The sequence below is a fragment of the Periplaneta americana genome, chromosome 8 (assembly GCF_040183065.1).
Source record: "Periplaneta americana isolate PAMFEO1 chromosome 8, P.americana_PAMFEO1_priV1, whole genome shotgun sequence".
Lineage (NCBI taxonomy): Eukaryota > Metazoa > Arthropoda > Insecta > Blattodea > Blattidae > Periplaneta > Periplaneta americana.
The window spans coordinates 178,644,183-178,655,922 of NC_091124.1; the positions used below are offsets into that span (position 1 = coordinate 178,644,183).

The 11,740-nt window shown below is 39.4% G+C and overlaps 1 protein-coding gene across 1 annotated transcript; it reads right to left on the bottom strand.

Moving 5' to 3' along the window:
* Window positions 1-1,893: 1,893 nt before the first annotated feature.
* LOC138704353 (antifreeze protein Maxi-like) lies at window positions 1,894-11,520 on the bottom strand. The gene is made up of 3 exons (XM_069832194.1): window positions 11,468-11,520; window positions 6,244-6,989; window positions 1,894-2,084 (listed from the first exon to the last, which is right to left on the bottom strand). The coding sequence occupies exons 1-2, from the start codon at window positions 11,480-11,482 to the stop codon at window positions 6,282-6,284; spliced, it is 723 nt and encodes a 240-aa protein (XP_069688295.1). The 5' UTR covers window positions 11,483-11,520; the 3' UTR covers window positions 1,894-2,084; window positions 6,244-6,281.
* Between the last annotated feature and the right edge of the window lie 220 nt (window positions 11,521-11,740).

Genomic DNA, 11,740 nt, shown 5'->3' on the forward strand with positions numbered 1-11,740 from the left:
GAGATTCGAACTCACGACCAGCGTCCCGCGAGAGAGCATATCGCGCGGGCTTCATGAAGCATGAGGGAAGGCGCGACGAGGGGAAAGGGAAAGGCCCACGCGACGAGGGGAGAGTGCACGCGCAACTGCTGCATGCGGAGTAAGGGGGAATGGACCTTCCCGACCCTTCCAGAAATGCATCGAAGTGGAGATATCCAGATAATTCTCTACACACCTGTAGAAGGTTCTCGCAACTATGATTTTGCTATAAAAGAAGAAGCGCCAGCGAACTCGAGCAGTTTTCAGTTATTCAGTCAGTGAGTAAGCCAGAGCAAGCAAGCCAGACTGGTGTGCCGGAGTTCGACTCGAGTGTGCGTCCGCATCTGCGTCAGCATCCGAAGGCCTGAGTTCGAGTGCAGTGGACCGCAGTTGGAGGGACCTGAGTTCGAGTGCAGTGGACCGCAGTTGGAGGGACCCGAGTTCGAGTACAGTGAACTGTCTCTGAAGGTCTGTGGTTCGAGATACTGTGAACTCGAGTGACTGAGATAGAAGAACTGTGAACTGAGAACTGGTAGTTCTGATTTGTAAATAGTGCTTTGTAAATATTAGTTAAGATTAACAGTTCATTGTTGTGCGTAATAGTCCAAGTCAATTGTCATTGTCGTCGGTGGAGTGCTATAACGAATACTGTGTTGAGTGAAGATCCAATTGTTGACGAGAGCGTTAAGGTGAATTGTAGAAAGGAATTATTGTTGTGACGAATAAATTACATTGTTGTTACTAATAAAATTCACAATACATTTTTTGTTATTTATGGATAGGTACGTATCGGAGAATTTTCACGCTTTTATTCTGTACTACAAATATTTTCCGTTCCAGTTTTTCTATTCCTCTTTTGTACAGGCGGTTGTGGGAAATTCAGATGTTGTACTGGTAACTTCAGATACATTGATTAATGTTCTAAAGCAGGCCTGCACAAACAGCGCTCAACGAGCGCGCGCGCTCCTTCGGAGCGGGACAGCCGAGTTTACCGCTCACCGAAACAGAGAGGAAGATGCGTCAGAATACCATAGACTTGCTATAGGTAGAGGAGAAGGAAACGACCACTCAGTTATCTAGTGGAGTGCAGTGTGTAGGCCTATTCTCAGTAACTGTTTCACGTTGCTTACCTACTGCTACAGTACAGTATGGAGGAATCTAAAAGACGGAACATAACATTTAACATTTAACGATTTACAGCTCGAACTTATTGATCTTCAATGTGACCTAAGGGCTATAGATCGTTTGAATAATACTACCAGCCTTGTTGAGTTTTACAAGACTAAACATTAGCAATAATATCCACGACTACACAGGCTGGCTGTGAAAATGATTGCTATGTTTGGTTCAACATTTACATTTGTGAGCAACTGTTTTCTATAATCAACTTTAATAAAGGCAGATATCGAACATCTGTAACTGATGTTTCATTACGATCAGTAGGCTACTGTTCCTTTCAGCTGCCAACGGCATAAAACCTCGTTTTCATGTACTGATAAATAAAAGTATAAAATTATATTGTACATTTAAGTAGCTATAGAATTTCTATTATTTCTGTAAAATAAATATTTCTTTATTATGTAATAATAGTCCAAGATAGTTTTGCAAACACTGAAACGGGAATTCATTTCATAAACACTCGTAATAGTACTTCCTCTTGTGTATATTTTTTTTGTACGAGATCCACCCCTTCTTCCAGTCCACCCTTATACAGAGCGCAGCTAATATCTGCATTCCGCTCATGAGCTGTGAGCCGGCTAGGAGAGCGCAAAACTTGGGCACGTCTGTTATAAAGAGTAAGGAATATTTCTAGCTCGGAATAAAAGATGAACTTTGTCACTGCAATGATATTTTATTGCATAACTAATATGGCTACATGTTTACATGCGAAGTCACAAATCATATACACAAACTTTTGACAAGTTGGTTAGATGTTGAACACGTTTATCACATAAACCTAGATTTTGTTGCATTGGAATAACAAGGAAGTCCTACAGCAGGACGATGACTGGATGTTGGTAATTTCTGTTGCCTCTCACAGCGAGATATCTGCTAGGAGAGGGAACCTGTGGACAAACAAACGGAGACTTCAGATTTGTGTGCCCCTTGTTTATAAATCATATGCAGTGCATTTGTAAGGTACTAGATAAGTGCCAATATTACATTACTTACTTACTTACTTACTGGATTTTAAGGAACACGGAGGTTCATTGCCGCCCTCACATAAGCCCACCATTGGTCCCTATCCTGAGCAAGATTAATCCAGTCTCTACCATCATATCCTACCTCCCTCAAATCCATTTTAATATTATCTTCCCATCTACGTCTCGGCCTCCCCAAAGGTCTTTTGCCCTCCGGCCTCCCAACTAACACTCTATATGCATTTCTGGATTCGCCCATACGTGCTACATGTCCTGCCCATCTCAAACGTCTGGATTTTATGTTCCTAATTATGTCAGGTGAAGTATACAATGCGTGCAGCTCTGTGTTGCGTAACTTTCTCCATTCTCCTGTAACTTCACCCCTCTTAGCCCCAAATATTTTCCTAAGAACCTTATTCTCAAACACCCTTAATGTCTGTTCCTCTCTCAAAGTGAGAGTCCAAGTTTCACAACCATACAGAACAACCGGTAAATTAACTGTTTCATAAATTCTAACTTTTAGATTTTTTGACAGAAGACTATACGACAAAAGCTTCTCAACCGAATAATAACAGGCATTTCCCATATTTATTCTGCGTTTAATTTCCTCCCGAGTGTCATTTATATTTGTTACTGTTGCTCCAAGATATTTGAATTTTTCCACCCCTTCGAAGGATAAATCTACAATTTTTGTAGTTCTATTTCGTACTATATTCTGGTCAAGAGACATAATCATATACTTAGTCTTTTCGGGATTTACTTCCAACCCTATCTCTTTACTTGCTTCAAGTAGAATTTCCGCGATTTCCTTAATAATTTGTGGATTTTCTCCTAACATATTCACGTCATCCGCATAGACAAGAAGCTGATGTAACCCGTTCAATTCCAAACACTCTGTGTTATCCTGAACTTTTCTAATGGCATATTCTAGAGCGAAGTTAAAAAGTAAAGGTGATAGTGCATCTCCCTGCTTTAGCCCGCAGTGAATTGGAAAATCATAAGATAGAAACTGGCCTATACGGACTATGCTGTAAATTTCACTAAGACACATTTTAATTAATCGAACTAGTTTCTTGGGAATACCAAGTTCAATAAGAATATTATATAAAACTTCTCTCTTAACCGATTCATACGCCTTTTTTTAAATCTATGAATAACAGATGTACTGTATCCTTATACTCCCATTTTTTCTCCAATTGTCGAATACAAAAAATCTGATCAATAGTCGATCTATTACGCCTAAAACCACACTGATGATCCCCAATAATTTCAAATCTTCTCAAAAGGATATTCGACAAAATTTTGTACGACGTCAACAAAAGTGATATTCCTCGAAAGTAACTACAGTTAGTCTTGTCCCCCTTCTTAAAAATAGGTATGATTATGGACTCTTTCCATTATTCTGGTACAATTTCCTTTTGCCAAATTGCAAGTGCGAGTATTACATTATTACCATTAATTATATACAATGTTAAATACCTTATAATTTAATACACATACACTGCGTTACATTTCTTGAAATCCCATGGTCTTTCCCTAGGCCTACAGTTAGTTATACATAGAATACTTAAATATTTCCTAAATATTAATAGCGGTGGTTTGCTCCTACATTGAGTGGCATTTGAAACACTACTCTACGTATTGTGTGCCACTATTCCCTTCTGTTCCTTGCTTTGTTTATCGGAGAACTCTGTAGTTTCACGAGATGTCATGTAGACTTCTTCAGTCTCAATGGAGACTGTGGTTCGTACAGACATCTGTATAAAAACTATGGAACTTTTGTAGCCAGAATTTTGCAAGACAGTAAATGAAAGAGTAATATTGTTCCTTTACGTGACAGTGCCCGTTTCTTTACATTCCTTCGGAAGGAAACCAGGTTTCTATCGTTTCTCAAAGATAAATAATTACTGGTTGGATTTGAAATCACGAAACCAGGGTTCAAAGGCACATATGATCTTCACTAGAATTCTGGAATAGCGCTACAGAAAAGGTATCTTTAGATCATATCAGACGACTAGCCGAGCAGTTAGTCATGCCAAAGATGCGGTCTGAAAATTCAGCGAGTTCAATTGGAATTTGTGTATCATAAAGACAGAATTTGGGACAGGTTTCTAGAGATACTCGATTTTTCTTTTATTGATAACACCATCACAAGAATCATACTGGTGAAATGTACTAGATCCAGCTTCCTTGGTGCTTAAGAACGAAACGAAAGGCAGCAAGTGTTGCACAGTTTCGGCACTGTACTTTTAGAGCTGGAGGCTTTGAATACCGGCCGTTAGAAAAAAAGTTGTTACTGTGTCCTCATAGTTCATATTCCATTGCAAATGAGGTTTATTTCATGCACGTAATGAATACTGAAAATAAATATGAAATTTACTTGACACTAGAGTCGGGTCGATTCGTGAACGAATCGTTCATTCGAACGACTAATAATAAAGAATCGTAAGAATCGATTCGTGGTATCAACGAATCGTCGTTCAAAAGAATCGTAACGAATCGTCGTTCAAAAGAATTGTAAGGAATCGGCACGGTATCGTAACCCACGATTCTATTAGTTGTTTGATGTAACTTGTCAACGGACATTTACGAACCGTGTCGAATGCTCCCGAGCGAGAGTGAAATCAAAATATGTACTGCATTTGTTAAGCATGGAAAATAATGAACACAAACCTGAAATTTGCATAGTTAAATAGAGATGTAATGCAAAAAATGTACTTCGTAATAAGGTTCGGTTGATAAATTATAATTTAGAGACATTATCTTGGGTAATTTTGTAGACTAATGGAGGTCATAATGAATGGTTCCAGCCAATGAGAAAGAGACAATCCAATGTCTCTCCTCTTATGCCATCTATGCGAGAGATGTAGAACGTTTTTGTTCTACGCGCGGTTTGCAAAGGAAAGTGTCTTGCGACGATTCAAAAGAATAGTTGGAAGGGAAGACTCGTGAACTCATTGACGATTCAAAAGAATAGCTGGAATCGCAGACTGGGAAGAATCGTGAACTCATTGACGATTCAAAAGAATAGTTGGAATCGCAGACTGGGAAGAATCGTGAACTCGTTTACGATTCAAAAGAATAGTTGGAATCGCAGACTGGGAAGAATCGTGAACTCATTGACGATTCAAAAGAATAGTTGGAATCGCAGACTGGGAAGAATCGTGAACTCATTGACGACTCAAAAGAATAGTTGGAATCGCAGACTGGGAAGACTCGTGAACTCATTGACGATTCAAAAGAATAGTTGGAATCGCAGACTGGGAAGAATCGTGAACTCATTGACGATTCAAAAGAATAGTTGTAATCGCAGACTGAGAAGAATCGTGAACGAATCGTTAGAATCGATTCGTAATGTGTGATTGAATCGTTGGACTCGACTTCTGAAAAAGAATCTTGTTGCCCAACTCTACTTGACACACATTTTATCTCTTCGCTACATATATTTGTGAACGAGGGAAATATCTTGCTCCTAGTAATTAATTTTCGCTTGTTATAGATAAAAAAGTTTCTCAAATCATTCAATTTCTGTAAAGGTACTGCCCGTTACTCAGGAGAAGACGAGCGGAAAGAATGTGACCTTCTTGACTATCGCTGCTGATTATTATAAACATCGCTCAGATAAGCATCCCAGTAGCCAGGTTATTAGGGGAGAGTCGGGTAGTATCGGACATCGGGTAATATCGGACAGTGAGTTTCTTTCATCTACCACACGATGATAGTACCTGATTGACATGGTTACGTTTCTGTGATGTGGCATAGAGAAACGTAATCATGTCATTCAGATACTACCATATGGTGGTAGATGAAAGAAACGCTCTGTCCGATACTACCCGATGTCCGATACTACCCGACTCTCCCCTACTCGTACAGGAAACATGAGTAACAATGCGTATGGAAATTAAAGCTAAGTTGAACACAAGGAGACCTAATGTTTCCGCTTACTGCAGTACAAATATTGCACGTGTTGTCGTAAGTTATCTGTTCACATCCCTTCCTCCTCAGTCCGCTCTCGTCTTCTCCTGAGTCACCGACAGTACAGGCGATACAGAATACTGTAGCAAGATATACAGTCGCCCCTCACCTGAGCGAAGCGCGCGCCGCTTTGCAGGCCGCGATAATCTATCCCCATGGCCCGTACTCAGCGGCCTTCTTGGCGGAGATGAACTGGCCGGAGGAGGTGGGGATGACGGGGCCTGCAGCGCCGTGGGGATGAGTAGCAGCTGCGGCCTTGGCGGCCTGCGCAGAAGCCACGGCTGCCTTGGCGGCGATGGCGGACTGCTGGATAGCTGCAGCAGCAGCTGCGGCGGCCTCCGACTTCTCGATTGCGGCCGCCGCGTTCACCGCTGCTTCGGATCTCTGGATGGCTGCAGCCGCGGCCGCTTCCTTGGCCGCCGCGATGCGCTGCTGGGCCACGACCTGGTCCTTGGCGGCCTGCACGTTGTCGCGCGCGGCGGCAGCTGCTGCCGTTGCCTCCTTGGCGGCTGCCACGGCAGCTGCGACCTCGGCAGCGTTGGCGGCGGCGCGGTTAGCCAGGGTCTGAGCCTGCTGCTTGGCGATGTAGGACTTGGCGGCGAGGGCTGCGGACAGCGCGGCGTGGTTAGAGAAGGAGACAGGCTGGGGGGCTAGGACTACGGGCTGCTCGAAGTAGGCGGGGAAGGAGGATGACCCGAAGCTGGGGGCGCCACCGAAACCGAAGGCAGGAGCTCCACCGCCGAATCCGCCGAATCCGAAGCCACTTAGACCGCGTTTGGTAGTCTTCTTCTCCGGCTTGGTGTCGTCGCTCATAGCGGCCACCGCGAGCACCAGGCAGGAGAGCAGGACGGAGACCTGGTGTGCAAGAATCCGTCTTTAATTGAAGACCATCATCACAGAATATATATTTATACTTGGTTATTTTAACGACGCTGTATCAACTAAGAGGTTATTGAGCATCGATGGAATTGGTGATAGCGAGATGAGAACGAGGGTTCGCCATAGATTACCTGATATTTGCATTAAGATTGGGTAAAACCTCGCAATTCCGGATCGGCAGGCAAGCGCCCTAGCCGACTGAGCTACGCCGGTGGCTCCGGTATGGCATAGTTGCGCCCCGCGGTCAATTGGGAGGCCTAGGCATGGCATAATTGCGCCCCGAAGAAATCAGGTAGCAGATGGGACATGGCATAGTTGCGCCCCGAAGAAATCAGGTAGCAGGATGGACATGGCATAGTTGCGCCCCGATGAGCATAGTACACACGAAAGTGATTGTCATAAAATAAATAAATTACTTAAAAATATTACAGTGATAGCTGCATTGAAATTGCGTAGGCCTGGCGTATGATCAATTTTGCTATTTAAAATAACACTTTTTATTGATCACACACAATAAATGAACTGCATTTTTTTGTTTCTACATCGATATCTTAACCCTGCGGTACAGGGTTTCGAAAATTGAAACTTAGAATCATTATCAATTATTAACTCTTCATCCTTTGCACTAAACTTAACATTCATTTTAAATTAACCTCACTATACGCCACAGACGGTGTGAAAATCACTAATAAAATGTCAAGACTGCTAAGGCCCCATATTCCAACGGCTCACTCATTTGAATATGTCAGTTAATAAAGTACTGCCAACTTCATTGTGTTCATTTTAACGGTAGGCTGTTGATAATCACTGCATAAACAGTAGAAAAACAGCTAATAAAGTACTGCCAACTTCATGGTGTTCATTTTAACAGTATCGATAATGAATATAAATCGAATAAGAAATCAATAAGGTTGGTTGATTACGAGGCTCGAGTTTCCGTAGTGTTTTTTCTCTACCTATTTCATCGGGGCGCAACTATGCCATGCCTTTTTCTGTACCTGATGGGAACGGGGCGCAACTATGCCCACAAAACAGGGACCCTTTTTTATATGCTGCATTTTATCTGACCGTGTGGCGCAACTATGCCCTTCCCGGTGGCTCAGAATGTTATTACGAGTAATTATATGATGTGAAAACTTCAGGAATGAATATTTGACAAAGGGATCCTGCCTCTTACGTGTCTAGAGAGAAATATCGTACTTACTGGAGGATTCTAAATCTTTTCACCTGTCTAGAGAGAAACCTCGTACTTAATTGAAGGGTTTCAAACCAGATATATCTTCATATATGAAGACATGACTAATCCACATGACATCGTTATTATTCTTATATGTATGTTATTCTGTGTTTTTGGCAACCCAGGATGCCTGGGCAGGCTATTTCTTGGAAATAAATTATATATTATATATTATGGGTATATTTGGTTTTATTTAATGGGTTACTCGAGGAATATTCTGCAATTTGTGGGCACGACAAATTTTTCTAAATTTTAATAAGAATTTTTATATATCTGTTTTGAATTTAATAAATGTATAAGCCAACACTGTATACTAGCAGACATAAAAATTGTGAGAAAGACATTTAAATAAGAATGAATTATTTTACTCGTATAACATAAATAAATTGTGGTTGAAACACGATGAATATTCATATTTTTAGAGTAATTAATTCATTTTATGTTAATTGTAACCACACTAAGGAATCTGAGATTTATAGAGTCATAATTTAAACACATATTATTTAGAATTCTCTAATTATTCAGAACCACATCATATAGTCTTTCATAATTTGGCAAATACTTTATAGTAGGGCTCAACCTCTAAGCAGGAAAATTAGTGGTCTGAGGTAAGGTATGAAATGGTTACATAGCTAAGGTATTAATTTTGTACTTCGTTTAAATTTATGGAAACTTATGAGTAGAGAAGTAATTTGTGATATCTAACCTTAATTTTGATCGGATTGTGAAGAAGATTTTTGGGCTTTAATTTTTTCCACGTTTCGGAAATACAAGTTTTATACACATGTGGAATTACTTAATTATTCAAAACCATACAAGTTTTTTACAATTTGGCAACTATTTTATAGCGTGGCTCAATCTATAAGCAAGAAAATTAATGGTCTGAGGAAGGTTATAAAATGGTTACATTCCTGAATTATTACTTTTGTATTTCATTTAAATTTATGGAAACTTATGAGTAGAGAAGTAATTTGTGATATCTAACCTTAATTTTGATCAGATTGTGAAGAAGATTTTTGGGCTTTAATTTTTCCACGTTTCGGAAATACTTATGCGTTTTATGCTCATGTGGAATTACCTAATTATTCAAAACCATACAAGTCTTTCACAATTTGGAAACTATTTTATAGGGTGGCTCAACCTCTAAGCAGGAAAATTAATGGTCCGAGGAAAGTTATAAAATGGTTACATTCCTGAATTATTACTTTTGTATTCTATTTAAATTTATGGAAACTTGTAGGCCTAACTAGTGTATAAAGTAATTTGTGATGCCATATATAAGGCCTTAACTTTGATCGGATTGTAACGAAGATTTTTGGGCTTTAATTTTTCCGACTTTTCGTAAATACTTACAGGTTCCTCTTGTGGAATTATCTGAGACAGGAACAAACAGTTCAGCTTCAGAACTTCCTTTACCTAATTATTCAAAACCATACAAGTATTTCACATTTGGCAACTATTTTATATAGAGTGGCTCAACCTCTAAGCAGGAAAATTAATGATCTGAGGAAAGTTATAAAATGGTTACATTGATGAATTACTACTTTTGTGTTGCATTTAAATTTATGGAATCTTGTAGGCCTAACTAGTGTATAAAGTAATTCGTGATGCCATATATAAGGCCTTAACTTTGATCGGATTGTAACGAAGATTTTTGGGCTTTAATTTTTCCGACTTTTCTGAAATACTTGCAGGTTCTATCCTCTTGTGGAATTATCTGAGACAGGAACAAACAGTTCAGCTTCAGAACTTCCTTTACCTAATTATTCAAAATCATATAAGTCTTTCACATTTGGCAACTATTTTATAGAGTGGCTCAACCTCTAAGCAGGAAAATTAATGGTCTGAGAAAAGTTATAAAATGGTTACATTGCTGAATTATTACTTTAGTGTTCCATTTAAATTTATGGAAACTTGTAGGCCTAACTAGTGTATAAAGTAATTTGTGATGCCATATATAAGGCCTTAACTTTGATCGGATTTGAACGAAGATTTTTGGGCTTTAATTTTTCCGACTTTTCGGAAATACTTACAGGTTTCTGTTGTGGTATTATATGAGACAGCAACAAACAGTTCAGCTTCAGTACTTCCTTTACCTAATTATTCAAAACCATACAAGTATTTCACATTTGGCAACTATTTTATAGAGTGGCTCAACCTCTAAGCAGGAAAATTAATTGTCTGAGGAAAGTTATAAAATGGTTATATTGCTGAATTATTACTTTAGTGTTCCATTTAAATTTATGGAAACTTGTAGGCCTAACTAGTGTATAAAGTAATTTGTGATGCCATATATAAGGCCTTAACTTTGATCGGATTTGAACGAAGATTTTTGGGCTTTAATTTTTCCGACTTTTCGGAAATACTTGCAGGTTCTATCGTCCTGTGGAATTATCTGAGACAGGAACAAACAGTTCAGCTTCAGAACTTCCTTTACCTAATTATTCAAAATCATATAAGTCTTTCACATTTGGCAACTATTTTATAGAGTGGCTCAACCTCTAAGCAGGAAAATTAATGGTCTGAGAAAAGTTATAAAATGGTTATATTGCTGAATTATTACTTTAGTGTTCCATTTAAATTTATGGAAACTTGTAGGCCTAACTAGTGTATAAAGTAATTTGTGATGCCATATATAAGGCCTTAACTTTGATCGGATTTGAACGAAGATTTTTGGGCTTTAATTTTTCCGACTTTTCGGAAATACTTACAGGTTTCTGTTGTGGTATTATATGAGACAGCAACAAACAGTTCAGCTTCAGTACTTCCTTTACCTAATTATTCAAAACCATACAAGTATTTCACATTTGGCAACTATTTTATAGAGTGGCTCAACCTCTAAGCAGGAAAATTAATTGTCTGAGGAAAGTTATAAAATGGTTATATTGCTGAATTATTACTTTAGTGTTCCATTTAAATTTATGGAAACTTGTAGGCCTAACTAGTGTATAAAGTAATTTGTGATGCCATATATAAGGCCTTAACTTTAATCGGATTGTAACGAAGATTTTTGGGCAATTTTTCCGACTTTTCTGAAATACTTACAGGTTCTATACTCTTGTGGAACTATCTGAGACAGGAACAAATAGTTCAGCTTCAAAAATTCCGGAAAATTAAATCCTAAGACATTGTCAAGGAGCAAAATGTTGGTTACAATAAAATTTTGACTAGCAAGTCTGGTTTCGGAAGTATTTCTGTGGCTCAGGCATTTACTCACCAATTGCATCTTCATGGCTATGCTTGCGGCGGATTGACTCGTGTTTGCTGAACACTAGAAGCTGACTGATGATCCATCCGAAATCCTTGAGCCTTTTTATACAGAAGCTCTCTTCCTACACTCTCCGCGACGTTTTGACTTCCATCCTGGAGATGGACACAATACGTGAACTATTTTCCGCGGAAGCCACGCCCCCTGTACAGTGCTCCGCACATTGTTACTGGTATTATTACAATCATTATTGTACTTTCACGCGCCAGCAGGGAAGACTTC